The sequence below is a fragment of the Phoxinus phoxinus genome, assembly GCF_949152265.1.
Source record: "Phoxinus phoxinus genome assembly, chromosome: 1".
Classification (NCBI taxonomy): domain Eukaryota; kingdom Metazoa; phylum Chordata; class Actinopteri; order Cypriniformes; family Leuciscidae; genus Phoxinus; species Phoxinus phoxinus.
Genome location: NC_136876.1, coordinates 43148812 through 43162493, shown reverse-complemented (window position 1 = coordinate 43162493; position 13682 = coordinate 43148812). Strand labels below are relative to the sequence as shown.

The 13682-nt window shown below is 42.9% G+C and overlaps 1 protein-coding gene across 1 annotated transcript; it reads right to left on the bottom strand.

Moving 5' to 3' along the window:
• Positions 1-11149: 11149 nt before the first annotated feature.
• LOC307003596 (uncharacterized protein) lies at positions 11150-13344 on the bottom strand. The gene is made up of 3 exons (XM_079622244.1): positions 13071-13344; positions 12429-12560; positions 11150-12028 (listed from the first exon to the last, which is right to left on the bottom strand). The coding sequence occupies exons 1-3, from the start codon at positions 13153-13155 to the stop codon at positions 11367-11369; spliced, it is 879 nt and encodes a 292-aa protein (XP_079478370.1). The 5' UTR covers positions 13156-13344; the 3' UTR covers positions 11150-11366.
• Positions 13345-13682: the final 338 nt, after the last annotated feature.

Here is a 13682-nt window from a genome sequence, read left to right as displayed (position 1 = left end):
GCTGGATGAAGCTAATCTGACTTTAGCAGAGCTAATGACAAAGTTTGAAGAGTACTTTGTGCCTAGTCAGAATGTAACCTTTGAGAGGTACAAGATTTTCACCCATGACCAAAAACAAGGAGTACCTTTTGATCAGTACTTAGCAGAGCTTCACACACTAAGCAAAACATGTGAATTTGGCACCCTGAGAGATTCACTTGTGAGAGACAGGATTGTTTGTGGCACAGTGGACAATGCACTCAGAGAAAGACTGCTCAGAGAGACTGGACTGACACTAGATAAGTGTGTCACTATGTGTAGAGCAGCAGAAACCACTCGGGCACAAGCAAAAGAGCTACGGAGAGGTGAAACAATAGTGCATGCCGTAAATAAAGAACAGAGAAAAAAGAAAATATTTACCAAACAAAAAGACCATAAGGAGAAATCTACAGAGTTTAAATGTGGTAAATGTGGAAGCAGTCACAAGCCAAAATCATGTCCTGCATATGGAAAATCCTGTAACAACTGTGGAAGAAGCAATCATTATGCAAGCTGTTGCAAATCAGCGTTTAAACAGAGAGTTCACGCAGTTTATGAGGAACAGGATGATGATGAGGAGTTCATTGTGGATGTGGTGCATGCTCTGGCAAAAGAAAAAGAGGAATGGATTGTGCCAATCGAAGTGAATGAGACGACAATACCATTCAAGTTAGATACAGGTGCCCACGTAAACCTGTTATCTTTTGAAGACTACAAAACATTGATGGTGAAAAGCAAAATTCATCCTATAAAAACAAAGGTGACAGGATATACTGGAGAACGGGTTCCTGTTAAAGGCGGATGCATCGCAACCTTCAAACACAGAGGCCAGCAGATTAGACCACTGCTACTGATCGTGGATACAAGTGCATAACCAATCCTGGGACTCAAGACATGTACAAGGCTCAATCTAGTCAAAAGAGTGTTTGTAGTGACATCATGGGTCAGCTCGCTGGTTGTTGTGCAAAAGAAAACCGGTGCTCTGAGAACGTGCTTGGACCCAAGGGACTTAAACAAAGCAATTAAAAGAGAACACTTTAAGTTACCAACCAGAGAAGAAATCATGGCACAGTTTGCTGGAGCTAAATGGTTCAGTAAACTAGACGCTTCGTCAGGTTTCTGGCAGCTGAGGCTGGATGAGGAGAGTTCGAAGCTGTGCACGTTTAACACACCTGAGGGCATGTACAGGTTTCTTCGTCTGCCGTATGGTATCTTATCAGCGCCTGAAGTCTACCATAAGACTATTCACATGATCTTCGAGCACATACCAGGAGTAGAGACAATAGCTCAATTACATGAACCCTTATAATCGGATTGAAGGCTCAATTGAGCCTTCAATCCGATTGAGCTCGATCCGATTGAAATTTCGATCGGATTGAAAGGGGTGGTTTATTCCTTTTGTAATCCGATCAAGAGAACATGTAAACACTTAATCGGACTGAAAACCAAATCTGAAAGGAATGCGCATGTGCAATGACGTAGAAATTACGTAATGACGTTTGACGCACTGTTGTTTTTGAAGGGAAGATGGCGTGAGGTAAACAAAATTGGTCTGTAGCAGAGACCACGTTGTTGCTTAATATTTTGAAGGACGAAAAAATTGTTGAAAGATTAGAAGGTCGCAAGTCACGCAATAATGACTTGTTCAAGCAGGTTTTTGAAAAACTTAAAGAAGCTGGAATTAACATTTTAATTGCTTGATAAATACAAGCAGCACGGCACAGAACATCACGCGCTCGTCGTCTCCTAATTAGCAGCTGAAGTATGTAAATGTTAAATCTGATTTTTAAAACAAACAAAAAAAGTAATGGTAAGAGGGTGGCTGTTATGCGCATCGTGGAACGGTGGCGGGAATCGTCTAGTGCACTGATTGTGCGTAACTGCGCATGTCTAAAACGATCAAATCAGATGTAAAGCTTGTGACATGTAAACGCGCACATCAAGCCGATTACTTTATTTGTCGTCCATGTAAACACCTTGTTCGGATTCTTTAATTGGATTGATTTCATTCGGATTGAGCCATGTAAACGCAGCTAGTGATGGATGACATCATAGTCTGGGGGTCGAATCGAGAAGAACACGATGAAAGACTGAGAAAAGTGCTAGACAAGACGAGGGAAGTGAATCTGAAGCTTAACAAAGACAAATGTGAGTTTGGAGTGAAAACACTTACCTTTGTGGGAGATGTTGTCAGTGAAGAGGGGGTGAAGCCCGACCCGAGAAAAACGTCAGCAATCAACAACATGGAAAGACCAAACAACAAAGATGAGGTCAGACGGTTTCTGGGAATGGTCACATATCTTGCCAAGTTTGTCCCACAGCTGTCAGCGCAGTCAGCACCTCTAAGGAGTCTTCTTGAACAAAAGAATGAATGGATCTGGTCCCATGAGCAGGAACAATGTTTAATGAAGCTGAAAGAGACTCTGACACAGGAGCCAGTGTTAAAGTTTTACGACCCAGAGAAGAGAACAAGGATCTCAGCAGATGCGTCGCAGTACGGCCTGGGAGCGGTGCTGCTGCAGCAACACGAAGAGCAGTGGCTACCTGTCGCCTATGCGTCCAGGGCCTTGACAAGCGCCGAGTCCAGGTACGCTCAAAATTGAGAAGGAGCTGCTAGCGAGCATGTATGCATGTGAACGTTTTCACCAATACGTCTATGGTCAAGCTTTTGAAGTAGAAACAGACCATAAACCTCTGGTGTCCATCATGTCCAAACCTCTGAATGACTGTCCCGTACAGATACAGCGCATGCTAATCAGTCTGCAAAAATATGACGTGCATATGATATACACACAAGGGAAATACATGTACACCGCCGACACCTTGTCAAGAGCAGTGGATAAGGAGGAACGTGCGGACAGTGAAAAAACTGCAGAAATACAGGCTTATGTGGACATGATTGTGTCGTCTCTGCCAGTGACAGCTGACAGAACAGAACAAATACGGAGGGAGACAAATGTAGACGAAACGATGAAAGAACTCAAGCGCACAGTACAGACTGGTTGGCCCAGAAACAAAAAAGATTGCCCCGCGAAAATACAAGACTACTGGAACTGCAGAGCAGAGCTCACCGTGGTGGATGACATAGTGCTGAAAGGGAGTAAGTTTGTTATTCCATCATCATTACGTAAACAAATGCTCCAAAAGATACACGAAGGCCACCTTGGAGAAGTCAAGTGTAAACGACGGGCGAGAGAAGTAATGTACTGGCCAAGAATCAACCAAGATATCAGCCAGACAACAGCCTCATGTGAACTCTGTCGCATCCACAGGCCAAAACAACAAGCTGAGCCGCTGATGACTCATCCGGTGCCCCACAGACCTTACTATAAGGTCGGAACTGACTTATTTGACTGTGATGGAAAGAGTTACATAGTGGTCACCGACTACTTTTCAAACTATCCAGAAGTTGGAGTGCTGCAGTCAACATCAAGCAAGGCAGTCATCAGCTACCTCAAGACTGTCTTCGCCAGACATGGTGTCCCATGTGAACTGTTTTCGGACAATGGGCCCCAGTTTTCCAGCTGCGAGTTTGCTGCCTTTGCCAAAGATATAATCGAACGGCAAAACACCTGCCAATGTTGAAGCCTGGAGACACGTTGCGTCTCAGGGACATCTCTACAGGCACGTGGAAACAAAAGGGACAGGTGGAGGAGGAAGTTGCTCCACGCTCCTACAGGATCCAGACGGAGAATGGTTCGTCTCTGAGGAGGAACCGCACGGATCTTCAACTACAGCCGACTGAAAAGGACATTACAGCTCAAGAGATGGTTCAGCAGGACACAACTGAATCTACAGAGCTAACTGACAGTGGTCTGACAGCAGTGTCTTCGTCACTATCTGTTGCGACACCTTCCAAACTGTCGAAGTCGCCAGCTGCTGAAAGACAGGCTAGACTTAAGAGAAATGTTCAGCCACCTCAGAGGTTGATTGAGAGTTGCTAAAGTCTCTTTAATTGGTTTTGTAGAACGGATCAACATGGACCCTTAAGTTAATATAAAAAAAATATATATATAAAAAAAGTTTCAATTGTAAAAGTTGTTTACAAGTAAAGTTTCATATAGTTATAAGTAAAAGTAAAGTTTATATATATTTAAACAAATAACAGCACCTTATTATGGCTATGTTTGCAGGGGTACATTTTATTTCTTTATAGGGGGAAAGATGTGATGTTATGAGTACATTATGTTAAGAACTCCATTACCCAGCATGCCACAGTAGTTGTGAGCATGGGCAGGAGCCCCATGTAAGGAGGGGGGTGAACAGTTGCCATACGAGTAGCACAGGGTTGTTGATATGTGAAGAGGAGCTAATAAATATGAAAAACCAGCTATCACGCCTCGACTGCTTATTAAGAGCATAAGCGAAACAACACACTCTCCTTCCTGCAGGAGCTGTTGGACACGGGCCGTTCCCCGTCCACGCTCAAAGTGTATGGAGGAGCCCCTCCTGTTTGGAGTTTGGAATACCGGCAAGGCACTTGAGTATTAATTTCTATGTTCAATTCAATTCAAATTTATTTGTATAGCGCTTTTCACAATACATATTGTTTCAAAGCAGCTTTACAGAAAATGCATTTCAGAAATGTACATACAGAAATACAGTTAGTTAATCATAAATTTAGGGCATAACATATCACCGGCGTTGGGTCGTCTCTTCCAACCCGATCTCACGGCAATTCGTACGAATTTTACGAGGTGGCTAATTCGTACCAATTCATACGACCTCACTCGTACGAATTTGTACGTTTTTTGCTAAATCGTACATATTTTACGATTTGCCAAAATCGTATGAATTCATACGAATGACCTACTCCTGACCCCGCCCCTAAACCCAACCGTCACGTGGGTTTAGACAAATCGTACAAATTCGTACGAGTGAGGTCGTACAAATTCGTACGAATTAGCCACCTTTTAATCACTCGTACAAATTCGTACGAATTGGTCGTGAGATAGCGTTGTCTCTTCACAGGCATCGAGTCGTCTCTTCACAGGCGTCGCGTCGAGTCGTCTCTTCACAGGCGTTGGGGCATCTGAAGTCTCCATGAGAGGCTGGATACATAACTGGAGCTGACGAACTCTATTTGAGTTATATAACAACAAAAAAGGGCAGATGGGAAATAATTAGCGTAGCTGCTGTTCATAATATGAATGCATTTGATCTGATTTAACTGTAGTATAAAAGGTATGAGATGCATTATGTGAATGCTTGGCTAAAGAGATGCGTCTTTAATCTAGTTTTAAACTGGGAGAGCGAGTCTGAGCCTCGGACAATATCAGGAAGGCTATTCCAGAGTTTAGGAGCTAGATGTGAAAACGCCCTCCCTCCTTTAGTGGACTTAGTTATCCTAGCTACGACCAGAAGCCTCGAATTTAGCGATCTTAAAGAGCGCGATGGATTGTAAGCTAATAGAAGATCTCTTAAATACAAAGGAGCTAAACCATTTAGGGCTTTATAGGTCAGTAGCAATACTTTGTAATTGATACGGAACTTAATAGGTAACCAGTGTAGAGATGATAAAATTGGTGTTATATGATCATATTTTCTTGTAAGAACTCTAGCGGCTGCATTTTGGACTAACTGTAGCTTGTTTACTGAGGATGCAGGACAACCAGCTAATAGAGCATTACAGTAATCTAGTCTCGAGGTCATGAATGCATGAACTAACTTTTCTGCATCAGAAACTGATAGCATGTTACGTAGCTTAGCAATGTTTCTAAGGTGGAAAAAGGCTGTTCTTGTGACATATGAAATATGACTTTCAAAAGACAGGTTGCAGTCTAGTATAACACCCAGATCTTTTACTGTAAAGGGTAAAGTAACAGGACATCCTTCTAGATTAAGGTTGTATTGTAAGAGGTTTTGTGGGCAGTTTTTTGGACCAATCAGTAATACCTCCGTTTTATCTGAATTTAATAGAAGAAAATTACATATCATCCAATATTTTATATCTTTAACACACTCTGTCATTTTAGATAATTTAGTGTTATCATCTGGTCGTGATGAAATATATAATTGAGTGTCATCAGCATAACAGTGGAAACTTATTCCATGTTTTCTCATAATATTACCAAGTGGCAGCATATAAATTGAGAATAGCAGAGGGCCTAATACAGATCCTTGCGGCACTCCATAATTTACTGATGTTATCTTTGATTTTCCCCCATTTAAATGGACAAAATGGTAACGGTCTGATAGGTACGATCTAAACCAGCTTAATGCCTGTCCCTGAACACCAGTGTAATTTTGAAGTCGATCTAAGAGTATTTTATGATCTATAGTGTCGAACGCAGCACTAAGATCGAGTAAAACTAGTATTGAGATACAGCCTTGGTCAGAAGCTAAAAGTAAATCATTTGTAATTTTCAAATGCAGTTTCTGTGCTATGATGTGGCCTGAATCCTGACTGAAATTTTTCATAGATATCGTTTTCTTGCAAGAAAGAACACAATTGAGCGGACACAACTTTTTCTAGTATTTTAGACATAAATGGAAGATTTGAAATGGGTCTGTAATTTGCTAGGTTATTTGGATCTAATTGTGGTTTCTTAATAAGAGGTTTTATAACTGCCAGCTTGAACATTTTTGGAACGTGACCTAAAGATAGAGACGAGTTAATAATATTGAGAAGAGGCTCTTCCACTACAGGTAACACTTCTTTCAGTAGTTTAGTGGGTATTATATCTAATAAACATGTTGTTGGTTTAGATGCAGTGATAAGTTTATTTAGCTCTTCCTGTCCTATAGTTGTAAAGCGCTGTAGTTGTTGTTGAGGGGCGATAATTGAGGCTGATTAAGACGCTTATAAGACGCTGTCAAAGATTGTACATTTACAATTGTGTTTCTGATGCTTTCTATTTTCTCAGTGAAGAAATTCATGAAAATATTACTACTAAGATCTAACGGAATATTTTGGTCAGGTGATGTCTGTTTATTTGTTAGTCTAGCCACAGTGTTAAATAAAAACCTTGGATTATTTTGGTTATTTTCTATTAGTTTGCGGAGATTTTAGAGCCTTTTTATAACGTGACATACTGTCTTTCCACGCAATTCTAAAGACCTCTAAGTTAGTTTGTTTCCATTTGCGCTCTAAGTTACGAGTTTCTCTCTTGATAACATGCGTAGCACTGTTGTACCATGGTGCTTTAGTTTTCTCTCTAACCTTTTTTTAATTTAATTGGTGCAACAATTTCTAATGTACTAGAGAAAATGGTGCTCATACTGCTAGTCATTTCCTCTAGCTCATCTGTTTGTTTGGGTTCACTGAGGAGCTGAGATAGATCAGGTAAGCTATTCAAGAATCTATCTATAGTAGTTGGAAGGATTGTTCTGCCTGGTCGTTAACACGGCGCAACATGACACATTTCAGCCGTACGTAGTATGCAAGTTACCATGTAATGATCAGTGACATCATCACTTTGCGGTATAATATCTATATCGGTTGGATCGGTTCCATATGATATAATTAAATCTAGAGTATGATTAAGACGATGAGTGGGACCACTAACGTTTTGCTTGACCCCAAAGGAGTTTAGTAAATCTGTGAACGCAGCCCCTAACGCATCATTTGTGTTATCAACGTGTATGTTAAAATCTCCAACAATTATTGTCTTATCGACATTGACTAATAGATCTGAGAGAAAATCTGCAAACTCTTTTAGGAAATCCCCATAGGGCCCTGGAGGTCTATATACAGTAGCCAAGGCTAAAGATAATAGGGATTTCTTTCTTACATCTAAAAGCGTCACATTTAGCACAAGTACTTCAAATGAATTAAACCTGTGGCCTGTTTTCTGAGTAGCTTTAAGAATATCTCTATAGATTGTTGCAACACCGCCGCCATGACCAATCAGACGGGGCTCGTGCTTATAACAGTATCCTGGTGGATTACACTCATTAAGAGCGAAATAATCATTCGATTTAAGCCAGGTTTCAGTAAGGCAAAGTACATCGAAGCTATTATCTATGACCATTTCATTTACAATAACCGCCTTAGGTGTAAGCGATCTAATGTTTAGAAGACCTAACTTTAGACATTGTTTTTGTTCACTAATATTGAGATTTTCTGGTTTAATCACAATTAGATTTTTCTTAGATCCTGCTGTAGATTTATTATTTGGCCTCACTAAACGAGGAATAGACACAGTTTCTATAAAGTGTTCTACACTGGTACTTATATCAATTAATTTGGGACAGCAAAGAATGTGATTTGGACTTTGACTTACTAGTCATATGGTGTGTAACGTCTTGGAGATGTTGTCCGACAGAACAGCCGCTCCGATTCTGCTGGGGTGCAGGATATCAGCACGGTAGAGCCTAGGTCGCTCCCAAAACAGATTCCAATTATTTACAAAGAGCAGTCTCTGTTCATTACACCATGAAATTAACCATTCATTTAGTGCAAACAATCTACTGAACCTTTCTTGTCCTTGTCGGTACGTGGGAAGCGGTCCAGACACGACGATCTTTGCTTCAGGCGATGTTCTGCGTACCGTCTCGATCAGGCTCCTGTAGTCCCTCTTCAGAACCTCCGTCTGCCGCAGCCTGATGTCGTTCACCCCCCCGTGCAGCACGACAGCTCCGACGCGCTCGTCACCGTTCAGGATCTCGGGGACCTGCGCAGCGACATCGAGAACACGAGCACCAGGAAAGCAGTGAGTGCGCACCATACCTTTACCTGAGGTAGCGCGGACATGCCGGACGATGGAACTGCCGATGATCACAGCGTCGTCGCATTCCGTCTCGCGAAGAGGGGAGAAGCGGTTCCGGGTGGAGATCTCGAAGACCGGGAGGGGCGGAGAGGTCCTTGCTCTGGTCCTGGCTCGTGTCTTCCACTGTGGAATCATCCAGGGTCCATGGTGCTATGTCTGTTTTATCTTCTTGTCAATCCCTTTCTTTTCTACTCAACTTTCAACTAATCTTTCTGTTTGTGAGCTCCTAATCCCTACTATTACTAACATTCGTAAATCCAATGTCACACGTCGGAGGCGGTACAATCCTAACAACCTGCGTACCCTTCCCATGTCTTCTAGTACTATCTTCTCTTTTCCTATTGGTCTCTGGAATTGCCAATCCGCAGTTAACAAAGCTGATTTCATTACATCCATTTCTAGTCATTCAGGTCTCAACATTTTGGCCCTGACTGAGACCTGGATCAGACCAGAGGACACTGCCACACTGGCTGCGCTCTCCACTAACTTCACTTTCTCACACACCCCTCGTGTGACTGGAAGGGGTGGAGGTACCGGTCTGCTCATCTCAAACGATTGGAAATGTAATCATTTACCACCTCTGTGTAACAACAGCTCATTTGAATCACATTCTATTACCATCACTAGTCCTATTAAAATTCATTGTGCAATTATATATCGCCCCCAGGTCAGCTTGGCAGTTTCTTAGAGGAGCTAGATGTGCTACTCTCATCCTTCCCAGAGGATGGCACTCCTCTCATAGTTCTTGGAGACTTCAACATCCACCTTGAAAAACCTCAAGCTGCTGACTTCCACACTCTGCTTGCCTCATTTGATCTAAATTGAGTATCGACTGCGGCAACTCACAAATCAGGTAACAAATTGGACCTTATTTACACACGCTACTGCTCCACTGTCCATGCTCTTGTCACTCCACTGCACACCTCAGATCACTTCCTTCTCTCTCTTAACCTCAACCTGCCTCAGAACACAACACGCACTCCTCCACAGGTCACCTTTCGGGGAACCTACGCTCACTCTCACCTATCCTCTTTGGTCTCATCCACACTTCCTCCACCAGACCAGCTCTCAGCACTAGATACTAACAGTGCAACTGATACTCTTTTCTCCACTCTAACATCCTGCTTGGACAACTTCTGCCCCCGTTCAGAGCACAGGTTATTACATTATTAGCCCTTCCCCCTTCGGCCGAGGATGTGGAGGTTAATCTTCTATGCCCTGTCAGAGCACTGAGAATCTATCTGGAGCGTTCTGCATCTTTCAGACAATCAGAACAGCTTTTTGTCTGCTTTGGTGGCCGATCCAAGGGGGATCCAGTCACTAAGCAAAGACTGTCTAGATGGATAGTGGATGCCATTTCTATGGCTTATACATCAGTGGGTCAGGTTTGCCCCATAGGTATCAAGGCCCATTCGACTAGAGTAGGGGTGGGGAACAACGGTCCTGGAGAGCTACTGTCCTGCAGAGTTTAGCTCCAACCCTGATAAAACTCATCTGATTGTAGCCTTAATGATCCTAAAGACATCGATTAGCTGGTTCAGGTGTGTTTGTTTAGGGTTGAAACTAAACTCTGCAGGACAGTGGCTCTCCAGGACCAACGTTCCCCACTCCTGGACAAGAGGCATGGCTTTGTCATGGGCTTGGTCATCTGGCTTTCCCATTCAAGATATTTGTGATGCGGCCGGCTAGTCCTCGCCTTCCACATTTATGAAGTTTTATAATATGGAGGTGCCTTCAGTACAGGCGAAGGTGTTTTCGGTATGATTAAGGCCCGACGGTGTCTGGTCTTGTCTAAAAATGCTACTGTGGTGCACAATCACATTTAAAACCCGCTTTGACTGGTTATTTTTCCCATACTATAGTCCCGACGGTGTCTGGGTTCATTAGTATATTATGTTGGTTTTATTACTGACACATATTATTCTAGACCCGACGGGGTCTGGTCTGTTATATATATACTGGCTTTTCTGGCTTGTTCTGTGAGCTCAGGGGTCCTGAGTTACAGTGGTAACCAGTTACTTATTGTGCAACGTTTTGCATGGCGTCCCCACTGCGTACAGCTACGCAATACGATGTGACCGTTCGAAAGGGAACTACTCGGTTACTATCGTAACCTCAGTTCCCTGAGAGAGGGGACGAGTATTGCGTAGCCGGCCGCACTATAGTAACCTGGAGAGTTGTCGCTTCAGTCGTTAAACCTGCTATAATGGCGAATATGGGGGACTATTATAGGCTAAGGCCACGACCCCTTGGAGGGCTCTGATGTGTAATGAGGTAGGGCTAGCTAGTGGCAATCTCTCAGTGGTTGGGGATTAATGTAGCATTTCTTTTAACCATTTTGTGATGTTTTCCTGACAGTACTTCCCTGACAAAAAGGATAAACCACCTTTACAAGAACTGCTTAATCAGGGAAGGTTAACAGCTTTTTCAGAGGATATTATCAAGGATATAATTATCCGACGATAACCACATGTACTCCGCAGAAATGGAGTATTTTTTGTACCAAAAATTCCAATCAAGCAAAAACATTTAATTAAACAGAAGATTTATTTGGTGATAAACAGGGAACATTCCATTTGTATAAAGCACTGAATTGATCTGTAAAAGAATTCCGGCATGAGTTTGGCCAAATCAATATCATGATTTACATTTGCCATCATGGTGATTATGACTGTCGTGGCGATCTGACCGTTTTGGCGATCCTGACCGTTTTGGCGATCCTGACCGTTTTGGCGATCCTGACCGTTTTGGCGATCCTGACCGTTTTGGCGATCCTGACCGTTTTGGCGATCGTGATCGTGACCGTTTCGGGCCGCCGTGGTCGGAGTGGCCGCCGTGGTCGGAGTGGCCGCCGTGGTCGGAGTGGCCGCCGTGGTCGGAGTGGCCGCCGTGGTCGGAGTGGCCGCCGTGGTCGGAGTGGCCGCCGTGGTCGGAGTGGCCGCCGTGGTCGGAGTGGCCGCCGTGGTCGGAGTGGCCGCCGTGGTCGGAGTGGCCGCCGTGGTCGGAGTGGTCGGCCCACTCAGGCTGCCTTGGGAGTTCAGCAGCAGGTTTTGGCGGTTCGGCCACAGGCTTCACTGGAGGCTTAACTGCAGGCTTTGGCGGTTCGGCCACAGGCTTTACTGGAGGCTTAACTGCAGGCTTTGGCGGTTCGACCGCAGGCTTCACTGGAGGCTTAACTGCAGGATTTGGCGGTTCGGCCACAGGCTTCACTGGAGGCTTAACTGCAGGCTTTGGCGGTTCGGCCACAGGCTTCACTGGAGGCTTAACTGCAGGCTTTGGCGGTTCGGCCGCAGGCTTCACTGGAGGGATACAGATAGTCATCTTAAGTCGGTCCTTTCAGTGGCATTCGGCACAAAACTCAAATCATGAACAGCAAGGGTTACAGAAGGAATTGTATTTTAAATATTCATCTTTATTAATTTTGTAAAGCTATTCTTTGAAACTGCTAGATGTGCTAAATTTCAGGTATTTTGTCATGGAGTAGGATATGACAATATAATTATAAAAGACGCATTGAGAAGCATTATATATATATATATATATAGTTCCATCTTTCTAATTCAAAGTTTCATGTGTAGTTCAATGTGTTACTTGCAGTTTCTTTGCAATTATTTGTTAAGTTAACTAGCAAAGTCTGAGTGAAAACTTTCAGTGTTTTTTTTGGGAGACCTCTAGCATCCATCATTAATTGAAACTCACTAAACACAGGCGGCACACACGCGCGTCCACAGGGAAATTGACAGCATTTATGTCCTCCAGAGCAGTCGTTATCAGAAGTACATCCTCGACGGGACGGCACGACCGTCAGCATTACCGGACACTGACCAGAGTCTACAGAAGAGGATTCAAGAGGATCGTTAAAAAGGACCAGGGAGTGTTGTAATGGTTTCAGTATTCATAAGTCAGAGGTTTTGAAATATAGGTGTCAAACTTGAAAATATGCATTTATCTGGTCAAAAATCAAGAATAAATTCCATTTATCACTAAACTGTCAATCAGTTTCCAATACAACAAGTGCAGTTACAACCTCCCAAGTGGATGCTGGTGGTGGTTGAGGAGAGATTCCCTGATTGTAAAGCGCTTTGAGTGTACAGTAGTAGCCTATATGAAAGCGCTATATAAATACGCTATATAAATGCATCATTATATTCTACCCCACAACTGGCAAGGTGTGTAATATAAGCACAATACTGATCTAAGACAAGGACAGTTAATGTGTTTTTCATAAATTTACCATTGCAACTAAACGTAGCCTAATGTAGCTACATGTTCAAAAGAAATCATTTTGTAAGGCACTTATTTATACATTTCTTCAGACTGTAAGCTAAAAGAGCTTCTCACCTGCAACTCCAGTGTATGTTGTGCACAAACATACAAACAGGCACAATAAAACAACACTCAACGAGCAGAACACTCGAGCTGTCATCCTCTCGACCTGTGATCTCACAATGAGCTCTGCTGGAAAACGCGCTGAATTAGTTAGTCAGTCAGGAAGGACAGTGAGGCAAACATGTGCTGCTGAATCCCTCAACATAAATCGCTGTTTAAAAGTTTTCTGAAAACGCGTTTTTAAAGATGCAAGGAGGTCTGGGTAACTCCAACCCTGATCAAACTCACCTGCCTGTAGCTTTAGCCTAATCTTGAAGACCCTGATTAGCTTGTTCAGGTGTGTTTGATTAGGTTTGGAGGAGCGGAGCGCTGCGCTCACGCCATGTCGTAATAATAACCGTAATTAGTATTGTGTCTAATGCCTTGTCCAAATACCCAAACTTGCTGTCTTTGATTTAAAAAAAAAAAAAAAAAATTATTGAAGGCAACATTGGGTACAAACGTGTAAAACCATCAATATACAATCAAACATTTATACAGACATATCATACCAGAGACAAAGAACAAAACAAAACAAAACAAAAAAAAAAGAACAAAAAAAAACCTTCCATACTAAATAAAGGT